Genomic DNA, 21,823 nt, shown 5'->3' on the forward strand with positions numbered 1-21,823 from the left:
CTGTCTACAGCATCCCAATAACATAACTGCCCATTTATGGAAAATCACAGGTCTCGCTATTACACAGGGGGAAAAGTAAAAATCCTCCGAAACTGGTGTAGCTTGCTTCATCATCATAAACCCAGGCCCTATCCCAAAGCTTCGTGTAGAGCTGATCTCCTTTTTCTAGAGTTAAAACGATCCCATTGCTGGCGTTGCCATTAGTGATGGGCCTGTCAGAAAACACAGAGCACTGTCTATTTCCGTTTTTATACAACTGACTGCCATTCTGTAGCCGGTGTGACAGTGAGCGTAGAATCGGATATAGTAAACTCCTTTCACTGGTGCTGTGAAAATCCCTGAAACATGGAAGAAAGGCAGTATTACATATTTAATGAACAATTCTGTGAGTTGGGGGAAAAAAACAACCAAAATATTCACAAACAAAAATACATGTGTATATATATGTTTGTATTTACCCGTATTTGAGTCATAGCCATTTCCAACGTTAGTGACGACTTTTTTGTAGATTAATGGGGCTGTCACAGAATTATGGGGTCCATCATGTCCGGATCCAGAAGCCAAAAGTGATGCTGAAAAGGCGACCTTCCTGGCTATAACAACACAACAGATTATTTAGTTTGAACAAATATTTATTTACGTATAAGTTATAAACCCTTAACATCATGACGTTCTTATTTACCTTCGTTCTCGTTCTGCAACAGTTTTCACTGTTGTCTTAAGAACTGTTTAAAATCAACATAAAATGTATTTCTTCGGACAACGGCACCCACTTTGTGAATAACGTCATCGACAATGTTGCATCTGCCTTGGGGGTAGATCATAAGCTAGGTTGTGTATATCACCCTCAATCCCAGGGCATGGTGGAACGTGTGAACGGTATCCTACTAAATAAACTGGCAAAAATATGCGAGAGCTCTCGCCTAAACTGGGTCCAAGCCTTACCACTGGCATTGATGAAGATGCGTTCACAGACCAATCGTATGACGCACTTGACTCCTCATGAAATGCTTACCGGGTGCCCAATGCCCATGGCGTTCACCCGAGGTCCATACACAGGGCCGTCTTTGGCACAATTAGCGGACGAAATGCAGGATTATGTGCGAACCCTCACCCAGATCCATAGACATTTGTATTCACAGGTTCGTGAGGCAGTCCATGGAGAGAACGAGGTATGGGAGGACGTGCGTCTAGTGGTACCCGGGGACCAGGTATACATTCGTTTCTTCAAGAGGAAAAGCCCCCTCGCGGGACGCCGGGAAGGACCCTTCACCGTGGTCGCTGCAACCCCCATGGCTGTGCAAGTTGAGGGGAGGAATTACTGGTAAAACTTGAACCACTGCAGCCGCGCCGAACCAGGTAAGGGACCGCTACTGCAAGACACTACCGACGAACAACTGTCGACCTCAGACCTAGTCAGTACAAGGCAGCCCACTGAGGCAGTGGTGTTCACCGATAGTGACAGTGATTCGGATGCATCCGTGAGCCCTGCCTACAGCACTCGAGCCCAGACTAAGCGGTGGGCTGTGGAAAAACTACATAAACTGTCTCAGTCTGATGCCAGTAGCCCAACCGGCCGTCCGTTTCTCTCCACTCCTTACTATGATATGGACCTTGTTCTCTCGCCCCGAGTAGAAGTGACGGGTGTTGTAGCTACCAGCCCGCAGGAATTTGTAACCCCATCGGAGGAGGATTTTCTGTCTACGCTTGCCACTCTCTGTCAGGACCTTGACGACTCCACTTTGCCTCCGAGCCTAATTGACTTGGATACGCTGCAGTCCCTTGAAGCACAGTTGAGCTTACCTAGGCTTACTCCTGAGCTTCAGTCTCCGCATGAATCCTTGCACACTCCCCTACCACCGGTTCCGGTCTCCGCAGAATAGTAGCGCATATGGGGGTAGGGTGATTTTTGCAGCAGGGCTAATAGCATTCTTTTTCTTTTTCTACGAACCAATGCTCAGAAGGACTATTCATACCTTCAATAATGCCCTGGATTCCTATAACATGCTTCACCCACGATTGGTTGCTACTTCAGGCACAGCCCCCTATGACCGTATTAGGCATGTTCGATCCTGGACTGCCCCTGGCTTAAATGTGGGTTCACGTAGCTCGATGTGCGCGTTAGCTCTCCTTAGACTCGTCCATGAAGAGTCCCGGATTGGCAGAAGTCCCCATTTGGCCTCATTCACTTTCTCCCGAGCTCGATCAGTGGAGATTTGCGTGGGACATCTTAGAATTACTGGTGTGGCACAGACGAGTAGGTGCTCCTTTGAGCTGACCACTATTGGCCCCCTGTGGCTACCGTTCCTTTGCTCGGCTACGGCGTGTTCTTACCATGATAGTACAGGTTCACCTTTCGCATCCCGGGCTCTCCACCCCCTCCTCATTGCCCCGATGTCAACTCCTATCACACATAATTTAATGAAATTACAACGCTATTCAATCTCCACCAATAACACCTCGCTTACGGAGGAGCAGAGTAACATGTATCTGGCATGGATGTTCCATACTGCATATGTCATGATCGTAGCCTCACCCCCCATTTTATGCTGCCTATGGGGAACCTCACAGAATGCCTCACCACCCCCTATTGTGTTGATTTTTTGTGTCCTACTGTGTGCCTTCTTGGGGCCCTTTCTGTTGACTTTGGCCCATCGTGGATGTACAATGCAAGCTCCTCATGCCTGTTTCACCCTGTTTCCACTCAAGTGTCGACTTTTGTCCCCGTCCAACTGTCTCTGCCCTTGTTCTTTCCCATTTGCCTCTGCTCCTCTGTTGGCTTGTATCCTGTGGGAAACGTGTCTGCCCGATGTAATGTCTCCCTGTTTGCTAATGATTTGCAAATTGAGACCCTCACTGTCTGTGATTCATCCCCATGCACCCCCAGTGTGACAATTCCCCTACCTGATCTAAGTGCTGGTACTGTTCCCCTTGCGGATGTTTTCTGGTTTTGTGGGGGCCAACGTGTACGCCAGACTTTGCCTGCAGAATGGCAGGGGTGCTGCGCCCCGGTTAGGTTGGACGGTAAGACCCGTGTTTTGCTGGTGGCTGACCAACCGCCATCCAGCCGGTCCCGTTCACGCCGTGACGTGGCCCTGTGGACTCAGTATGTCCGTGACGCTGGTGCAGCGAGCTATTCTGACTGGGCCGCTGATGAGACCATCCATCTTGACTTTGGGGGCACCCCCGTTGGCGTTCCTGCTCGCTACAGAGACATGGAGGCCATTGGCAGCGGTGTAGCGTCTGTTTTGCTCCCGGCCGTGCAGATCAACCACAACGTGGCTTGGATTAATTACATGTGGTACAATGAGCAACGCTTCATTAACTACTCGGTGAGTGCTTTCGGACTGGTCCGTGATCAGCTCCATGCCACCTCCCTCATGGCTGCTCAGAACCGTTTTGTCCTGGACCAGATGCGTGCCCTCGAGGAGGGTGTCTGTGCAATGATTGGTCTCGAGTGCTCTGCTGGGATCCCTTTGCACACTGGTGCTGAGGGTGCTCTCTCCAAGATCCTGGGTCAACTACAGGCCCTCCAAGCGGAGCAAGCGGCTAACTCCGGCTTTGGGTCTAGTCTCCGCCTCCCGCCGTGGCTCTCCTGGTTTCTTTCTGGAGATTGGACTGCTGCCCTGACCCGCTTGAGAGTGTCCCTGCTCGCCCTCTTTCTCCTTTTGGGTCTGGTGGCCTGCAGTGTGATCCCCTGCGCACGACGGATGGTGATGTCCTCCGCCTCCTTTTCTGGCCAGTACATTGTTAAGGGTGAGGCGTTACCGCCTCAACGGGGGGTGGTGATCGAGACCATGCGATGGGAGACAATGAGCAGCGACAGCAGCAACACTAGCGAGACCGGGGGGGTCTACGAGGACATGAGACGGGACATGAGCCAGGACAGATGAGGACAGCGCAAGGGAGCGCAAAGAACCCGTTTGTACAAGGTAGTGGCCAACTGGGAATATCCGAGAAAAATGGGACCCATTGGTGTTTTGTATGTGTTCATCTGTGTTGCAGATCTACTGAACCCTGAGGGGTGAGAAGAAGATGTGATGATCCATACCCTGGGTGTAAGTGCTAGACTAACCTCTCCCCAAAGGGTGGTTCTCTACAGTATGTAAAGTGCTTGAGCCGAAGACAACCGGAATACAGAGAGATACTGCCAATAGAGACTGTCAAGTCGATTGTTATAGAATGTTGTGATATGTGATATGTTATGTGATATGTGATGGGGTATGACATGTAATGTGCAACAAAGTGTGACGTAATCAGGCACGAGAAAAGTATAATGGTGCTGTCGAGCCCATAGTGCTGGCAGGGTGGGAATTTTTCCTCATAGGAGGTTTTTTCGCCCACCCCTGACTGCGAAGGATTGGGGTTTGCTTTTTTGGGGGAAGCAAGACTCTGCAGGTCCCGACAAATACAAAACTGTGGGCTGACAGGCCCAGTTGAGAAAGATAGGGACGTGTAGATCAAATCAAGTAGTTCCTGTAGTGGCCACTCATACTTAAACTAGCAACGGCAGTAGTAGTAGTAATAAATGATTAGGGGAACTCAGTTAATCACACTTATAACCGATGTAGGCAAACAAACGTATAATCGAGGTAGTTAGATTCGAAATAACATATATATATATATATATATATATATATATATATATATATATATATATATATATATATATATATATATATATATATAGTTGAAAGGAGAAGTTAAGGGTTAAGAGTTATGGCTAGGTACATCTACATGGGTCCGGCGCAAAGTAGACGTGACGTAGGGGGCCCTAAGGCCCATTCTCCAGCTGCCAATCTACTATGAAGCCCCGGGGCACATACCACTAGCACGTCTCCCTCCAGGTCTACAAACCCTCCTCAGCTCCTATCCTGATCAGTGTAGCGTAGAAGTGGTTACTGTAAGGGACCCATTTGATTACAAGGATGAGCGAAGGAATTGTGGCTTCGTTAGAGTACTCCTCCGACAGCTAGCGAGGGATGGCCATGGGGTGCGGCAGAATCAGTTTCTCCACAGATACCCGCTTAATTAAGGTAGTTTATGAGGCTTTATAGCCTCAGATGGGGGAATGTTGTGGATAAAAATGACATGAAATAAACATGAGGGAGACCTAGTATGAGTAATATGTAATTTTATTGAAAATTCACAGGACTGGTGGGTGCGTAATCCTGAGGAGAGCGGTAGGGGGAAGAAAATGGGGTGCGTCCTGGGGACATGGGATAGCCAGCAAGGGTGAAATAAGGAGAACACTGAGAGTACGGTGGACTGACAGGTGTGAAGAGGGAAGACTGGTCAGAGCCCAGATCAGAGAAGGTGACATCATCCTCAGACTGAAAGCTGGAGGGAGGGTCAGGCAGAGGGTCTGTCTGTGTAGAGGCGTCAATACACACATTCACGGGGTGGATTCTGTATCTGAGAGGGGGGGAACCCCGCATTTCCATTTCCTGAGGGGGTGCTGCGAAGAACGTCAAGTAGCACCATGATGTCAGCAGTGATATGCGCGAGCTGATGGTGAGTGTTCAGATCCAAATCCAGCCCCTCCAAGAAAAGAGAAGAAGGAAAAATGACGACGGGCACCTAGACACACAGAAGCGAATTGGATTCACACTTTAAGATCTTTAAGAGTAACACACTATGGTTTATTAGTCACAGAGACATATAAGAGCTGAGGAGTGCAGGCTGAGAAACACACACACTCTCGTACAGTCAAGGGCAGGCGTGCAGTCATAACACCCACACACACACACACACACACTCTCTCTGTCTCTCCCTCTCTCTCACACACACACAAAGGCCCAACGCACACACATAACATTATAACATTATAACTTTATAAGAATAATAAAAAGGAGTATTAAGATATTATAAGGATAATATAAATAGTAGTAAGATATGTAATATATTAGAAGGATAATATAATGATATTATGAAGTAGGGAGTACAGTAAACCATTTGCAAGCAGTATAACCATATATAAAATAGAGATATAGAGCAAATATGAAAGTAAATTATAAACCAGAAATACAGAAAAATGTAAAAGAAACTTACTCATAATTCAGATGGTGAAGATTCTTGTCTCGCGAGGAAGGGTCAGGCATGGTGTAGACGGGGGCCTTAATTTTAAGAGAGAACCATGAGGAGCCATTTAGAAGGGTAGCTGAGTCAAGTCCCCCCCCCCCCCCTCCCCCCCACAAGATAACAGTGAGACCAAGGTCTCTCTAAATTGTTTTCTCTCTCTCCCACTTTCAATCGTAATGGTAGTCAGAAAGTCCTCTTTCAAAACATAATGGTAGTCAGAAAGTCCTCTTTCAAAACATCATGGTAAATTTGATAAGCCTCTTTCAAAGCATCATGGTAAATTTGATAAGCCTCTTTTTAAACATCATGGTAATGTAGATGAGCTCTTTTTTAACCCTATTGGTATTGATATCAGTCTTTCTAAAATATATTGGTTATTTACTGTGTAAATACAGTATAAATACTGGAGCTTGAGCGCCAGGTGTCAGATCACTTCTGACAATTCTCATCGGTGTGGATCTCGTGTGGTGGAACGGAACCAATAAATCTGGAACCTTGCTTCTTCTCACTCATGGCTGGTGTCTTATTTTTCTATCTCCAACTGGGTTTGCAGATGTGAGTATTTGCTTCTATGTTGAATTTTTAAGTGTCTTCAGGTAATAGGCTAAATTTGAGCCAGCACTACTTTTGTCCACTTTTAAGCCTGGACCAGAAAGTGTGGAGCTGCAAAATTTACACAGTGCCAAGCAGAAGCAAATATAAGGTATATGATAGTCCATACATTGGAAACGTTAATACAGCAGAGCTGAAAGCTGCAATAAGTAGGAAAAAATTAGCTAAATTTAACCTCAGGTTCAATTTCATGCATCCATTTAATAGTGCCATTTACTGCAATCACAGTTTACCAGACAAATATTAAAAATCAAATCAATTTATGACGCCATTTCACAGGGGGAAAAGTAAAAATCCTCCGAAATTGGTGTAGCCTGCTGGATCATCATAAACCCAGCTATCATCCCAAAGCCTCGTGTAGATCTGATCTCCTTTTTCTAGATTTAAAACGATTCCGTTGCTGGCGTTGCCGTTAGTGACGGGTTTCCAGGAAAACACAGAGAACTGAACGGTTCCGTTTTTATACAGACTGACAGCCATTCTGATGTCGGCGTGACAGTGAGCGTAGAATCGGAAATAGTAAACTCCTTTCACTGGTGCTGTGAAAATTCCTGAAACGTGACAGAAAAGTTTTAGATTCTAATTTAAAAAGAAAAGTCACAGAGAAACTTTTATTGTCTTTTATTTATTCATTTTCATATGGTTCATTTACATATGATTCATTTACATGTGATTCATTTACGTATGATTCATTAACATGTTATTCATTTTCATGAGATTCATATTCAAGTGATACATTTTCATGTGGTTCATTTACGTATGATTCATTTAAATATGATTCATTTTCATGAGATTCATTTTCATGTGATTCATATTCAAGTGATACATTTTCATGTGATTCATTTACGTATGATTCATTTACATGTGATTCATTTACTAATTTGCTTCTCTTTAAATCCAGTTTTAGACTGTGATATTACAAAGGTCTTTCCAGATTATTACTTGCTACACTGTATGAGATAACACCAGTAAAATTGCCTGAATTCTATAATATAATTTGTTCACCATGTTAGGTTTAAATCCTCTAAAAACAGATTCGCAATTAAATAACATTACATCCTTCAAAGCATTGGCATGTTCTGCTTACTCTCACAATCCTCCAAACACCCACACCCAAAGTCTCCATAATCAAATGAGACAGCAGTGTATCCTACAAAAGCCGAACGTTGTCCACAATGTGAAAACAACTCGGAGAGTAAGCTGGACAAACCAACAAAATTACCAAGACTGATAAACAGTCTGCGCACAATAACAAATATAATGTCCTTACCTTTTAAAGACCTGTAACAAATAATATAACAGTGTAGCACGTAAAGCCGAGGAGATAACACTAACAAAATTAAATAAACAGAAACTCTAACCCGGTCAGAGCCTCAAAACAGAGAAGCACATTAATACAGAAGTAAATTTTAAGAGGAGTAAGTCCACAAAATCTAGGTGGAGTAATGCAACGACAATATCTTCAATAGAAACTTTTATTAAAATTTTATAAATTAAAATATTATAAATTGAAATTTTATAGTGTCATGTGATCACCATGTGATTTGACATGTATGCAAATATGAGCAAGAAGGTATCCAGGTGCTGACACAGCGAGTATCCGGCGTTCAAAGAGCATGTTTACATTCTGTAGATCGACTGTAGGAGATCTACAGAATATAGACATGTTCTTTGAACGCCGTATACTCGTGTACACAAAGCCCCGTGTACTGCCACTTTACATGACTACAGTTTGTTTTATACAGGGTGTCCCAAAAGTCTCCATACATTGGGGATATTAGCACTTTTTAGCCAAATGTCTTTCAATTTTTTTCATACTTAGCTTTCATACATACTTTTGTCCACTTTTAAGCCTGGACCAGAAAGTGTGTAGAGCTGCAAAATTTACACAGTGCCAAGCAGAAGCAAATATAAGGTATATAATAGTCCATACATTGGACTATTATACAGCAGAGATGAAAGCTGCAATAAGTAGGAAAAAATTAGCTAAATTTAACCTCAGGTTCGATTTCCTGCATTCATTTTATAGTGCCATTTACTGCAATCACAGTTTACCAGACAAATATTAAAAATCAAATCAATTTATGACGCCATTTCACAGGGGGAAAAGTAAAAATCCTCCGAAACTGGTGTAGCCTGCTGGATCATCATAAACCCAGCTATCATCCCAAAGCCTCGTGTAGATCTGATCTCCTTTTTCTAGATTTAAAACGATCCCGTTGCTGGCGTTGCCGTTAGTGACGGGTTTCCAGGAAAACACAGAGCACTGAACGTTTCCGTTTTTATACAGACTGACAGCCATTCTGATGTCGGCGTGACAGTGAGCGTAGAATCGGAAATAGTAAACTCCTTTCACTGGTGCTGTGAAAATCCCTGAAACGTGACAGAAAAGTTTTAGATTTGATTTAAAAAGAAAAGTCACAGAGAAACTTTTATTAAAATTTTATAAATTAAAATATTATAAATTGAAATTTTATAAATTGAAATTTTATAGTGTCATGTGATCACCATGTGATTTGACATGTATGCAAACATGAGCAAGAAGGTATCCAGGTGCTGACACAGCGAGTATCCGGCGTTCAAAGAGCATGTTTACATTCGTAACCTAACGCTGGTGTGCTTTCAGAATCTGAGAACTTGGCAAATGATTCACAGGAGTGTTTTTATTCAATAACGCAATGCGATTTTCTGTTCAGGTGATGCGTTTTATTCCAAGTCTATTCACTTAAGTATTATGTGAATTATGAAATCTTAGATAACATAAAGTCTTAGATAACACACTAGCTAGTTACAGTCCTCTCCGAAACGATTGGTACTGTAGATTGAAGACATTTGGGTGTGAGATTAAAGAGGAATATGAGAAGAGAGTTTTGAATTTCAGCATTTTATTTCCTCGTATTTATATGTAGACGTGTTAAACGACATAGAACATAGCACATTTTGTATGTATCAGACCACCCAATGTAGGTGAGCAAAAATACTGAAACGTGACTGATTAGGTGTTTCTTGTTACCCAGGTGTGTCCTGTCCGATTGCTTGTTTAAACAATAAATATCTCTGAACATCTACTCTTGGTTTTAGCTTTCAGTTTCACCTGTGAAGACTGGATTTGTTGTTAAAAAGGATAAAATGAAGATCAGAGAGATGTCTATGGGAGAAAAGCGAGCAGTTTTGAAGCTGAGAAAAGAGGGAATATCAAACAGGGGCATCACGCAAACGTAAACAATACAACAATTTGGAATGTCCTGTAAAAGAAAGAAACCGCTGGTGTACTGAGAAACTGACACCGATTAAGTGGGCCAAGGAAGACAACAACAGCTGGTGACAGAAACGTTGTGAGAGCTGTGAAGAAAACCCCAAAAACAACATTCAGTATCATCACCAACAACCTCTTGTGGTCTGATACAAAAGGTTCTATGTATTATGTTGTTTAACACCTCGAGATGTAAACACCAGGAAATAAAAGCTTTGGTGTATAGTGTAGCACAAAGAAATGAATCGGTCTTGCTGTTCCAATAGTTTTGGATGGGGCTGTCCTGTATAACAAACCAACGATCATCTCAAACACAAAAGAAATCCTTATCATTAGCACATATTTACCCGTATCTGAGTCATAGCCATTTCCAATGTTAATGAAGACTTTTTTGTAGATTAACGGAGAGAGCACAGAAACATGGGGTCCTTCATGTCCCACTCCAGAAGCTAAAAGCGATGCTGAAAAGGCGACCTTCCTGGCTATAAAAACACAACAACATATTATTGTATTTTTTTAAATTATATTTTATAAAAACAACAACAACAACAATATAGAATTTATTATAAGCTGTAACCCCTTAAAATCACGACTTTTTGATTTACCTTCTTTTTCATTCTGCAGCGATTCAACTTTATCCTCCAAAGTTTGGACAGTCGTCTTCAGAACTGTTTTAAATCAACAACGACAAAAAAAAGAGAAGATTTTTTTCAGGAATTGTATAGGCTATCTATTCCTACTGCAGACAAACAGGCAGATAGATAATCAAGCAAAAATATGAAGCTATTATTTGATACGTTTAGCATTTTATATAAATAGCAGTTTTATCCATTTATTAATATTACTGTTTAAAAAAAAGGTATTTAAACATTCAAAAATAAAAGCAAACTAAATAGAGTTCAAACTTTTCAACTGAAGTTTATTTCCTCAATGTTAATCATTTAAATTATGTAATAATCATAATAACTAAGATATTCTGACAGTGTTTTGATTTCATTTTTTTTCTCTTTTTACCGCCATTCTCAAGCTTCAGTTGTTCCATCGTCTCCTCTATCGTCTTCAGTCTTTCTTCCAGGTTTTTTATTTTTGCTAGTTCAGTGAGAATGTCCACCTTCGGCGTAATGAAATCCTGTGTTTGAACGCGCCAGGCACAAAGCAGCAAAACCAACTGTGTGATTATCACGAACATGTTCACTTATACTTTGTTTAGCCCAGTTGCAGATTGTGCAGCTCAGGTTAAGCTTAAGAGCGACTGCAGCTTTGCCTTTATGTTGTATTATAAAAGCTGACACATTGGTTTTGTTTCTTCTTTGGGTTATTATTTGCTCTGTTGTGTATTAAAATAAACAAGGACTTTGGTACTGGAGCAAACTGGAGCCAGAGAGATGAGTGAAAGCCAGTGTGTAGTCTCATTTCTTTGAGTGACAAAGTTGTTGGCTAGCAAAAAAAAGTATGCTTTCGTGAATAGTAAAGAACATTATATTGATCATCTGAAAACTTTGAAGCATTTGTTGAAATCCCAGTAACCGTGGTCATGTTCTGGTCACCTGTCCAAATGATCATACAAACATAATTTCCCAACAGTTCACCTGAGGCAAATAACCGTCCTGAGGACAATATGTGCTGTGCTAGAACAAACAGTCGTATGGTGACAATTTATTATTAGAATTTTTTTTTAAAACAGTTAGGCCAATGTAAAAACTATTACATACATGCCACTTCATTATAAAATAAGACATGCATAATATAATACCCTTTCATGCATGAAATGATTTATTATGCATTAAATTCATTATGTAAATTATTTATATCCAGATTCTTTTATATTTTCCTCTTTTTTGTTTACTTAAAAGTGCATGATGTATGAATTTGAATTCTGTCTAAATAGTACATATTTTAAAAACATAAATGGATGGCCCATGATTAAAAAAGGCTAAAACTGTATGCTTGAAATAATAATAATAATAATAATAATAATAATAATAATAATAATAATAACAGGGGCACACAGTGGCTTAGTAGTTAGCACGTTTGCCTCACACCTCCAGAGTCGGGGTTTAGATTCCCACTGTGGCCCTGTGTGTGCGGAGTTTGCATGTTCTCCCCGTGCTGCGGGGGTTTCCTCCCCCAGTCCAAAGACATGCATGGTAGGCTGATTGGCGTGTCTAAAGTGTCCGTAGTGTATGAATGGGTGTGTGAATGTGTATGTGTTTGTGCCCTGCAATGGATTGGCACCCTGTCCAGGGTGTACCCGCCTCGTGCCCAATGCTCCATGGGATAGGCTCCAGGTTTCCCCGTGACCCTGAAAAGGATAAAGCGGTATAGAAGGTGGGTGGATGGATGGATAGTAATAATAATAATAATAATAATAATAATAATAATAATAATAATAATAATCATTAATGAACATCTTCCAGTGTTCAATATTTTTTTGAACATTCAGGTTGAAGACATTCTAAAAATGTTATTTATTTATTTATTTTATAAAATATAATTTCTGAACATACAAAATGTACGGTTTAGGTGCTGAATGACAAAAGGAGGTTAAAAAAAATCTACCCGCAAAAACGACACAAACAAACACATAAACATTAAAAAATCTAAGGTGATCAGTGGAGTCTGTCACAAGAAGAGTTTTACTTTTTTTAATGTAGAAAGTTAATAAAGATTGAGATTGACAAATAGTCTAGAAAGCTACAGACATTTATGTTATTTTAAAATCATGCTCTCTAGTGATTTGGAGTTGATTGATATCTTATATTTTGCTTTAAAAAAAAAAAAATAAATAAAAAAAGAGCCTTAAATTGAATATGAAAATTGAAAGTGTGGACACTATGTAGGAAAGGGTTAATCCCCCCCAATTGTAGGTGTCTGGGAGCTCAGATAGCGCTTAAAGGATTAAGTGTGTGTTTTCAGTCTTTCACTTTCTTACTCTCTCTCACTCTCTCTCTCCTGATTGGCTGTGGTGCCAGTCACCATGTCATCAGACTTCTTTCGGGCATGAAGTTGAGTTCTGATGACGCTTGACGTATGATGTATAGGTACAAATTTCCCACCAATTCTGACCTCACACACCCCTGACTCAATTTAAACCCCAAAACAAACAAACAAACAAAACAAAAAATCTAAACAACAAACAAATAAAATCCTATGAGCTGCAGCATTGGATAATATAATTTATGTATAGAATAAAAACATTTAGAGGTAAATAAAGCGTAATGAAAACAACATGTAAATAATTCTTATGTTATAATATTATGTGTTTTAAATAACAAACAACAATAATAAATAATTAAATGATAAAAACAATTCAATTAAGTTTAATATATTTAAGTGGGTTTAACTACGGTTATGCGACCACGGGTTATATGTGTCGCGGAATGATGACGCAATTTATTTTGCACGCTAAACGAGCCCCTTTTATGCCGTTATCCTTTCCCCAGTCATATTCCTATAAGCCCCGCCTTGTGTAGTTCAGACGGCGCTGCGGTGTGCGCTCTGATTGGCTAGAAGTTGCGAACAAGCCAATACTAGTGCAGGAGGTGGAGTTTATCGGAAAGCGGTGGGAAAGTAATAACGCCCCCGACGCAATACCCCCCCCCGGCGAATGCGCGCACTGTTTGTTCGGTTGCTAGCTAATCTTTGTGTGAAGCTAGTTCGCGGCATTATTGTGAAGTCTATGAGCTAAGTGATGTGCATGTGCAATATGAAGAATGGAAGAAGACGATGTCACGATCAGAGAGCAGAATTTCCACAGCCAAGTCCGAGAGTACATTGTAAGTTTAATGAGCTAACTGTAATGATAGCTAAAGCGGCTAGCAGCTAGCCTGTGCGTTTGTGGGACCGTTACCAGATTAGCTGGATAGCATCGGAACGACTAGTTTGCGCGGGTTTGTGTGAAATCTGCAAAGGGTTTAGGAATTTGTTGCCTAACGTCACGTTTTAAAACGAGCGTGGTTGATTAGCTAGCTTGCATTTGCAAGTTAGATGCTGTCACTAGCTTTTAGCCAGCTAATTAACGCTAACAAAAATGTTGCGGAGAAATAAATATATAAATATGTACATTTATCGATAGACATAAACACAGGAGGAGAGGAATGTTGACCAAATAATATATAAGAGCAGTAGTTGGAGACGGACAGGTGGAGAGGCAGACGGGCAGACGGGTGGGGTGGAGAGGCAGACGGGCAGACAGGTGGGGTGGAGAGGCAGACGGGCAGACAGGTGGGGTGGAGAGGCAGACGGGCAGACAGGTGGGGTGGAGAGGCAGACGGACAGACGGGTGGGGTTGAGAGGCAGACGGGTGGAGAGGAGGGACGGACAGACGGGTGGAGAGGAGAGGCGGACAGACGGGTGGAGAGGAGAGGCGGACAGACGGGTGGAGAGGAGAGGCGGACAGACGGGTGGAGAGGAGAGGCGGACAGACGGACAGACGGGTGGAGAGGAGAGGCGGACAGACAGGTGAAGAGCCAGACAGGCAGAGAGGCATGTGTATATATCTGGACAGGTACCAGATAGACAGTGGAAGAATAGACAGGTTTGACTGATAGGTGGATGGATGGAAGGAGAGGTTAACAGATGGACAAACAGGAAAATAGAGGGATAGGCTGCTAAACAGAGGGACTGATGGACAGACACCAAGATGGAAGGATAGATTAGCAGATGGACGGATGGAAGTTCATATTTTCCTCAGAACCTCCATCCAAAATTCCTTCTGTATCGCCTCCCAGATTGATCTCCAAGACTCCGACTCCGAGCGTCCGTACTCCCTTCCCGGTTTCGTTCCCGAACTCCTTCCTGGCTTGCTTTCAGTCCTCTGTCGGAGCCTTCAAACTTCCTTCCTTTCAATTTTCTCGCTAATCTTCTCTCTTTCTCTCTCTGTACAGATCTGCTTCCTGTTGTTTGCTGTGCTTTACATCGTGTCTTACTGCATCATAACACGCTACAAGAGGAAGAGTGGTAAGCACATTTATTGATTGATTGAACAGTGAAACATGATCTTTGCTTACTGTCAGTCGAGTGCAATAATAATAATAATTAGGGATGCTCCGATGTATCGGCTGATAATCGGTATCAGTCGATAAAGGCTATTTTTCCCGCTATCAGCCGATAGTTTAAAAGCATCTGATGATCAGGGCCGATCATATCCTGTAAAATCAAAAGAGTGCAGGAAAACACATGGATTTCGTGCTGAGTGTAAAGATGATGTCTCTTGTGTGGAATGATGACAAAACTGCAGTTAGTAATCTCTGCACCGATAAAATTTTACACCAGAAGTGAGCAGCAGTGAAGCGGGATTTTCTGCATCGATTCTTAATTTTTTCCTCTGTGCTACTCGCACGGAATTAAAGGGCCTGTACACCGTTGAAAGATTTAAATGAAAATAAGTGACAAAAAAGGTTTATATTGCACCGAGAAATATATTTGTAGAGTAGTATATTTCATATCCAGTTAATGTTAGTATATGAAAAAGTTGATATTATATATTAGCACTTTGTTGTCAGTGATGAAGTAGAAATGCTTTTGCTTGTGGTGAGTGAATGTGAGACTAACAGGAGGTTTTTTTTAGTATTCAGTCAATGTTAATTTGAGTAATAAATCTTACTTTAATCTTGAGAATTTAGTTCATGTGTTAATGTTAATTAGAGTAATGTGTTTTCTGTTTATGAGACAAGTTACTGTCAAACAACTTGCTGAAATGGAGAGAATAAAGTTTTTATTCGCATTAATTATTATTCATTTCAAAGAAGGCATACAAGGCAGAACTATTGGTATTGGCCGATATCAATCTGAGTTATCGGTATCGCCTGAGAAATTTAGTATCGGTGCATCTCAATAATAATAATAATAATAATAATAATAATAATACTTGTAATACTTCAGTGTGGGTTTTTTCCCTTTTCTTACTCTGACAGATGACCATGAAGATGAAGATGCAGTCGTTAACAGAATATCGTGGGTTCTTCGCAGTTCACCTCATTTTAAGTTTATATTATATTTTATTAATAGGTTATTTACCTAATTCTGCTTCTCTCTCTCTTTTTTTATATATATATAAAATCTTTTTTTCAGGATGTACCTGTGTACGTTCACCCTGGCCATATCCGGCGGCGCCGTCCTCCTCCTCCCATTCTCTATAATCAGTAACGAGATCCTTCTGTCGTTCCCCAAGAACTACTACATCCAGTGGCTCAATGGCTCGCTCATCCACGGTCAGCATCAACAGCAACGTGTTCTCACCTGCTGTATTTCTCATGCGCCTCATACTAAACACATCCGACATCCAGCTTCTCCTCAATCCTCCACTAGCGATAAGATTCTCACGCTGTCATGGATTTCCTAGTTAAGACTTTGACGCGTTTTTTCGTTTTAAGAATGCTTTCAAACATGTTCCAAAAATTGCCCGTCTAAGGGGAAAAAACAAAACCCTTAAAAAAAAACGTAAGATGCTTTGGCCTGTGTCAGACCTTTGTTTACTTTCCATCTCTTTGAATCGATGCGGCGACGTCGTCCACCATTTTGCTTGTTCTTAGTCGAACGGGTCACGGGACCGCATCACCTGACGAACAACACGGCAATGTTATTTTTTTTTCTAAATAGCTTTCGAATTTTTCCGCTCGGGAGAGCGTCTCACATGTTTACATGTGAGATGAAAAAATATATATTTAAAAAAAAGTTTTGTTTCCGTCCACCAGAGGGCACCAGCGTATCACATTTTCATCCATGATCTGGCATCAGTATTTATTTATTTAATTTAAAGTCATTTTCACTATTTAGTCAAACCTCTGAGCTTCATTTGTGTTTTATTTCAGGTTTGAGCTTTACTTCTTGATTGGTTCCACCTTACTCGTGCCCAAATAAATAAATTGTCAGGGAAAGAGATGGCAAAAACGTTGTTTAAAGACGGAATAACATTTATAAGAACGGTTGAGCATGTATAGTAGTACGGATATAATCGGTAACGTTGAACACTCATGCGTGTTATGTTAGATCTCATTAATGAGGTTTCTTTTGTGGAAGAATATCAGGCGGAGATTTAATCTCCGGTTTGACCCGATTGTGCACAGAACCTCTGGCGTTAACGTCAGTACATCGGCCAAGCGTCGCTCTGGTGCGTTTCCTATCGGTGGCGTGAATCTGATATCCAGTTGAATGCTTTTAACTCTCGCTGTGTTTGTTTCTCTGCAGGTCTGTGGAACCTCGTCTCGCTGTTCTCCAACCTGTGCCTCTTCGTCCTCATGCCTTTCGCCTATTTCTTCCTAGAGTCCGAGGGATTTGCCGGCTCTAAAAAGGTACTTGATGATCCCTCTCTAGCGTTCGCAAACCTGTTTAATGCGGCAGCGTGTTAGTTTACAGTTCTGTGAATTACATTGACGCCGCCCACTCGTATGGTTTTGTTGTATTTGTCCCCCCCCCCCCCCCAACAGTCTTTTAAAGTATAAAGGGGCGGGGCTGAGCAGCTCGGTGTCAGCTTGTATCTAAGATGGACAAATTGTACACAAGAAAGAAAGAAAGTGTGATCCATTACATAAATAAACCTATGGATTGCAGCTTTACCGTGGAAAATAACGAACAGGGTTCGACCGATAGCGGAATTTACCAATACTGATATTTTTAAAGATTGATACTGAATGAACACACTCAAAGTAAAATATTGCCTCGCTTTATTACAAAAATAAACAGCACCGACTATACCACTGAAATGTTTTGCACTTTTTTTTTTATTTTAATGAGGAAAAATATATAAATGATAATACGTATTAACTCTTAATAAATAAAAGTAACTAAACGATATACGTCCAAACTGATCCAAAAAGCGACGCTCTAGATAACAAATAAAAATCGAAACAAATCAAAAAAACACTTCGAATAACACGTTTTTTTTCCCCCGCCTCCGACAGTGTGTTTAAAGTAATAGTGTAACAGTTTCATAATGCTGATGTATTAAACATTTTAAATAAAGTTGTTTTCTTCAGATAAACCGGGTTAAAATGATGTAAACGTTGTTTATAAATTGTGGAGGTTTAACCCCATATATCAGTGCGCTCTCTCTCTCATTCTCTCACACATACACACACACACACATTTATGCCTTTTATTGTCATTAAGGGCATAAACCCTGAAAAATAAAAAAAATAAAAACTTCAAAAGCACACTTCCCTTCAAAAAATTTCTCATATCGTAAATTACAGCCACAGCGGTGCATGGACCTGGACAAAATCTGGGAAAGAAAAAAAAGAAAGAAAAGAAGTGTGTGTTTGGTTCCTCCGGGCGCGCGGTTTGAAGTGGCTCCTGGTTTTTGTCGCGTTCGTCAAACTTACATAAAGATTAAAAGATTAAAGATCAGCTGCTACTGTAGTTTACGAGGCCGAGAGGTAATTTGTCCTGTTTCTGGCTACTGATCATCCATAAACGCAGAGGCACTGCTTTATTTCGCCCTACACGTCCACTCTGCACGAGTGGGTGTGTGTGTGTGTGTGTGTGTGAGAGAGGAAAGGAAACGATCTTGTATGAAAGCCCCCTGCAGACGGACGGGAAGGTCAAGTCTCGAGCCACGCAGCCTCGTAAAGCTCAGACTGGAGGTTTCATGGCGGACCCTCTGAGTCTGACGCGCGCCTCGCTGTAATGGTTGCGTTTAATCTCGCACGTTACGTTCCCTAACGAGCGGAAATGAAACAGGGGAGTTCGTTAAAAGCTGCGGCGGTTTTTTTATACGTACGCCCGGCTCTGCGTTTTACGGCCCACTCGGTTCCGTGTCACTGCGAGGTTTTAATATCGGCCGCTACGCCCTTTCCTGGGAAGCACACAGACTCGCTGTTGGGGTCACGCCTCGTATCGCAGACCTGATGATGATGATGATGATTATTATTATTATTATTATTATTGTTCTTAACGAACATGTCAGGTTTATATATATTTATATCAAACAAAATATTTATATGCAAACAAAACAGGTTTATCCAAAAAAAAAAAAAATATTGTTAAATACAGGTGTGCAACAATTATTGGCACCCCATGAATTCATGTGAGAAAAATATACACCTGGGTGACTAGGAACAGGAAATTGTTCAACCATGACTTCCTGTTTCACAGGGGTATAAATATGAGGTAACGCACAGGCCAAATTCCCTTAGTTATACATAACAATGGGTAAGACCAAGGAATGTAGCTGTGACGTGTGGCGAAAGGTTGTTGAAGTTCACAGAATGGGATTTGGCTGTAAGAACGATCCGTTAGTGATAGACCTACGAACGTTACTACATCGGTACTGCTTACATCATTGATTAGCACCATAAACATTCTATTTATCGCAGGTTTCAAAACAAGAAGTCCTATCGGTGGATGACCACCATATTTGCGTCCTAAGTCCGATCTCAACTTGTGACCAAAGAATTCTTTTTACGTACTTTTTTTTTTGTCTGCAGAGTCGTACCGCATGAATTATTTAAAAAAAAAAAATTTTGGTCGCCAACTAAATCTCAGAATCTTCCTATGTATCGTCCTACTTTGTACTGTTGTTGAGTGCTGTCAATTGAGCGTGCTCATTAGAATATTTGGCCACACCCACATCTGGTTCTGAGGTCAGTGGAGAGGTTTTTAAAAAATAAAAAATATCCTAAGTTAAACCCTATTTTTAACCTTAAGTTAAAAAAACAAAAAACAAACCGTGCACACATTTATGACGGTTTAGAGATAAACTCGGAAGAACGGAACAAGAGGAAAGGATGAAGATGGAAAGAAAAAGAAAGCAGAAGGCCGAAATAAGTAGAGGATGAAAGAAAGAACAATTAAAAGATGGGGGGGGGGGGGGGGGGTATAGAATAGGAAAGAAAAAGAACGAATAGAAAGAGGTGAGTATAGAATAAGAGAAAGAAGGAAATAAATAAATGGAGGAAGAAAGCAAGAGGAGTGATGAATATGAGGGAGAAAAAACAAAGAGTGGGAAAAAATAAAATAGAGAAAGTATTCAAAGAGAAGTATGGAATGAGAGAGAGGGAGGAATAAATAAACAAAGAAAGAAAGAAAGCAAGATAAATTAAGAAAAAAGAGTGATATGAAAAAGTTAGAAGAGAGAGAAGTATAGGATAACCGTGTGTGTCTGTGTGTGTGTGCGCGTGCGAGAGCTGCGCGTCTTGTTCCCAGGGTTCGGTCGCCGCAGGTCGTGTTTGCTCGTCGTCATGGCAACACGAGGTCGGTGAATACGTTTCAGTCGAATTATTTGAGTCTGGCGTTGATTTTGATTTGATTTCAGCGCATCACTGCACCGTGCAACACACTTTTATTAAGACCGAATACATGTATTAAGTGTTTGATACGCAAATACGAATCGATTAGCAAAGTTTATTTAATGTAGTACTCACGACGTTTATCTTCAAACACGAACACTTCTGTGTCTCATCTCTTTCTGAAGACTTTATAGCTTTCGTTTTTATGTGAAGTCACAACTTTCTTTATACAGAATTAACATCAAAATCAGAAATGTGAATTTCTCTGAATTTAAATGTGTTTGTGTGCGAGTGAGAGAGAGAGAGAGGTGGAGCTGAAGACACATGTTAATCCGTAGTGTGTTAACACGACTTCAAACGTCTTCCTAAACTCATATATCCTGTGTGTATGGGTGCTGTGTAGTGATTCATGGCGTGTGTGTGTGTGTGTGTGTGTTCTGTGTTTTGTCCATCACACTGCCTGTAGTGTTACAGGCTTAGTAGGAGGACTGCAAGTTCAATCCTTACTGATTTACTGATGTAATGATGTGTGTGTGTGTGTGTGTGTGTGTGTGTGTGGGAGGGATGCTAAACATTTCTGAGTTTTCACAGAACAGTAATTCCTCATCTCTCTCCACCTGTCTTTCATCCACTCCATCTCAAAATCTGACATGCAGAGAGAGACAGACAGACAGACAGACAGACATTGAGTGAGAGAGACAGACAGACAGACATTGAGTGAGAGAGACAGACAGACATTGAGTGAGAGAGACAGACAGACGGACATTGTGTGAGAGAGACAGACAGACGGACATCGAGTGAGAGAGACAGACGGACAGTGAGTGAGAGAGACAGACGGACAGTGAGTGAGAGAGACAGACGGACAGTGAGGGAGTGGGACAGTGAGAGAGAGCGAGAGACAGTGAGATACAGAGACAGTAAGAGTGAGATACAGAGACAGTAAGAGTGAGATACAGAGACAGTAAGAGTGAGATACAGAGACAGTAAGAGAGAGACAGTGAGTTAGAGAGACAGAAAGATTGAGACAGTGAGAGAGACAGTAAGAGTGAGACAGTGAGATACAGAGGCAGTAAGAGAGAGACAGTGAGTGAGAGAGACAAAGATTGAGAGAGAGAGAGAGCAAGAGACAGTAAGAGTGAGACAGTGAGTGAGAGAGACAGTAAGAGTGAGACAGTGAGATACAGAGACAGTGAGAGTGATATAGAGAGACATTAGAGAGAGAGACACAGAGACAGTGTCAGTGAGCGAGAGAGACAGTAAAAGTGAGACAGTGAGAGAGAGACAGTGAGTGAGATAGTGGATGGTCACATGGAGGCGCTGTGGATGCAGTGATGATCTGAAAGTCTGGAAGTGTATGCATTTCTCTGTCAGTTCAGTACCTGTTCAGTTCCTCTTCTCATCATGGTACCAAAAGTATTTGTCCACTGGGGTGTGTGTGTGTATGTGTTGAGCAGTGAGACTGGGGTGTAAATACTTTCACCTCACTGCATCATGCACAGAGAGAGAGTGTTCATTTTAACCTTTAAAACCTTAAAATACAACTCTATTTTTCTGTCTCTCTCGCGCTCTTTGTCAACCTGCCTGTCTCTCTCTCGCTCTCCGGGTCATCCTGTCTGTCTCTCTCTCGCTCTCCGGGTCATCCTGTCTGTCT

General features: G+C 41.5%; 2 protein-coding genes and 1 long non-coding RNA gene across 3 annotated transcripts in view; 1 reads left to right on the forward strand and 2 right to left on the reverse strand.

The window, feature by feature from the left end:
• Positions 1–5,117: 5,117 nt before the first annotated feature.
• Positions 5,118–6,965, reverse strand: LOC128633085 (uncharacterized). The gene is made up of 2 exons (XR_008396759.1): positions 6,052–6,965; positions 5,118–5,580 (listed from the first exon to the last, which is right to left on the reverse strand). It is a non-coding gene; the product is annotated as an uncharacterized LOC128633085 (long non-coding RNA).
• Positions 6,966–8,154: 1,189 nt separating this feature from the next.
• Positions 8,155–11,272, reverse strand: LOC108268007 (cerebellin-1). The gene is made up of 4 exons (XM_017472634.3): positions 10,961–11,272; positions 10,552–10,614; positions 10,294–10,428; positions 8,155–9,066 (listed from the first exon to the last, which is right to left on the reverse strand). Exons 1-4 carry the CDS (start codon positions 11,133–11,135, stop codon positions 8,789–8,791), a joined length of 651 nt encoding a protein of 216 aa, XP_017328123.1. The 5' UTR covers positions 11,136–11,272; the 3' UTR covers positions 8,155–8,788.
• A 2,243-nt stretch (positions 11,273–13,515) lies between these two features.
• lmbr1 (limb development membrane protein 1) overlaps positions 13,516–21,823 on the forward strand; it is a 22,293-nt gene continuing 13,985 nt past the window's right edge. The window contains exons 1-5 of the mRNA XM_053681400.1: positions 13,516–13,722; positions 14,833–14,905; positions 15,862–15,901; positions 16,019–16,158; positions 17,135–17,238. Of these exons, the coding sequence (XP_053537375.1) occupies positions 13,660–13,722; positions 14,833–14,905; positions 15,862–15,901; positions 16,019–16,158; positions 17,135–17,238 (420 nt within the window). The 5' untranslated portion in view covers positions 13,516–13,659. The remainder of the gene's footprint in view (positions 13,723–14,832; positions 14,906–15,861; positions 15,902–16,018; positions 16,159–17,134; positions 17,239–21,823) is intronic.

Source organism: Ictalurus punctatus, chromosome 7, assembly GCF_001660625.3.
Source record: "Ictalurus punctatus breed USDA103 chromosome 7, Coco_2.0, whole genome shotgun sequence".
In the NCBI taxonomy this organism is placed as follows: Eukaryota; Metazoa; Chordata; class Actinopteri; order Siluriformes; family Ictaluridae; genus Ictalurus; species Ictalurus punctatus.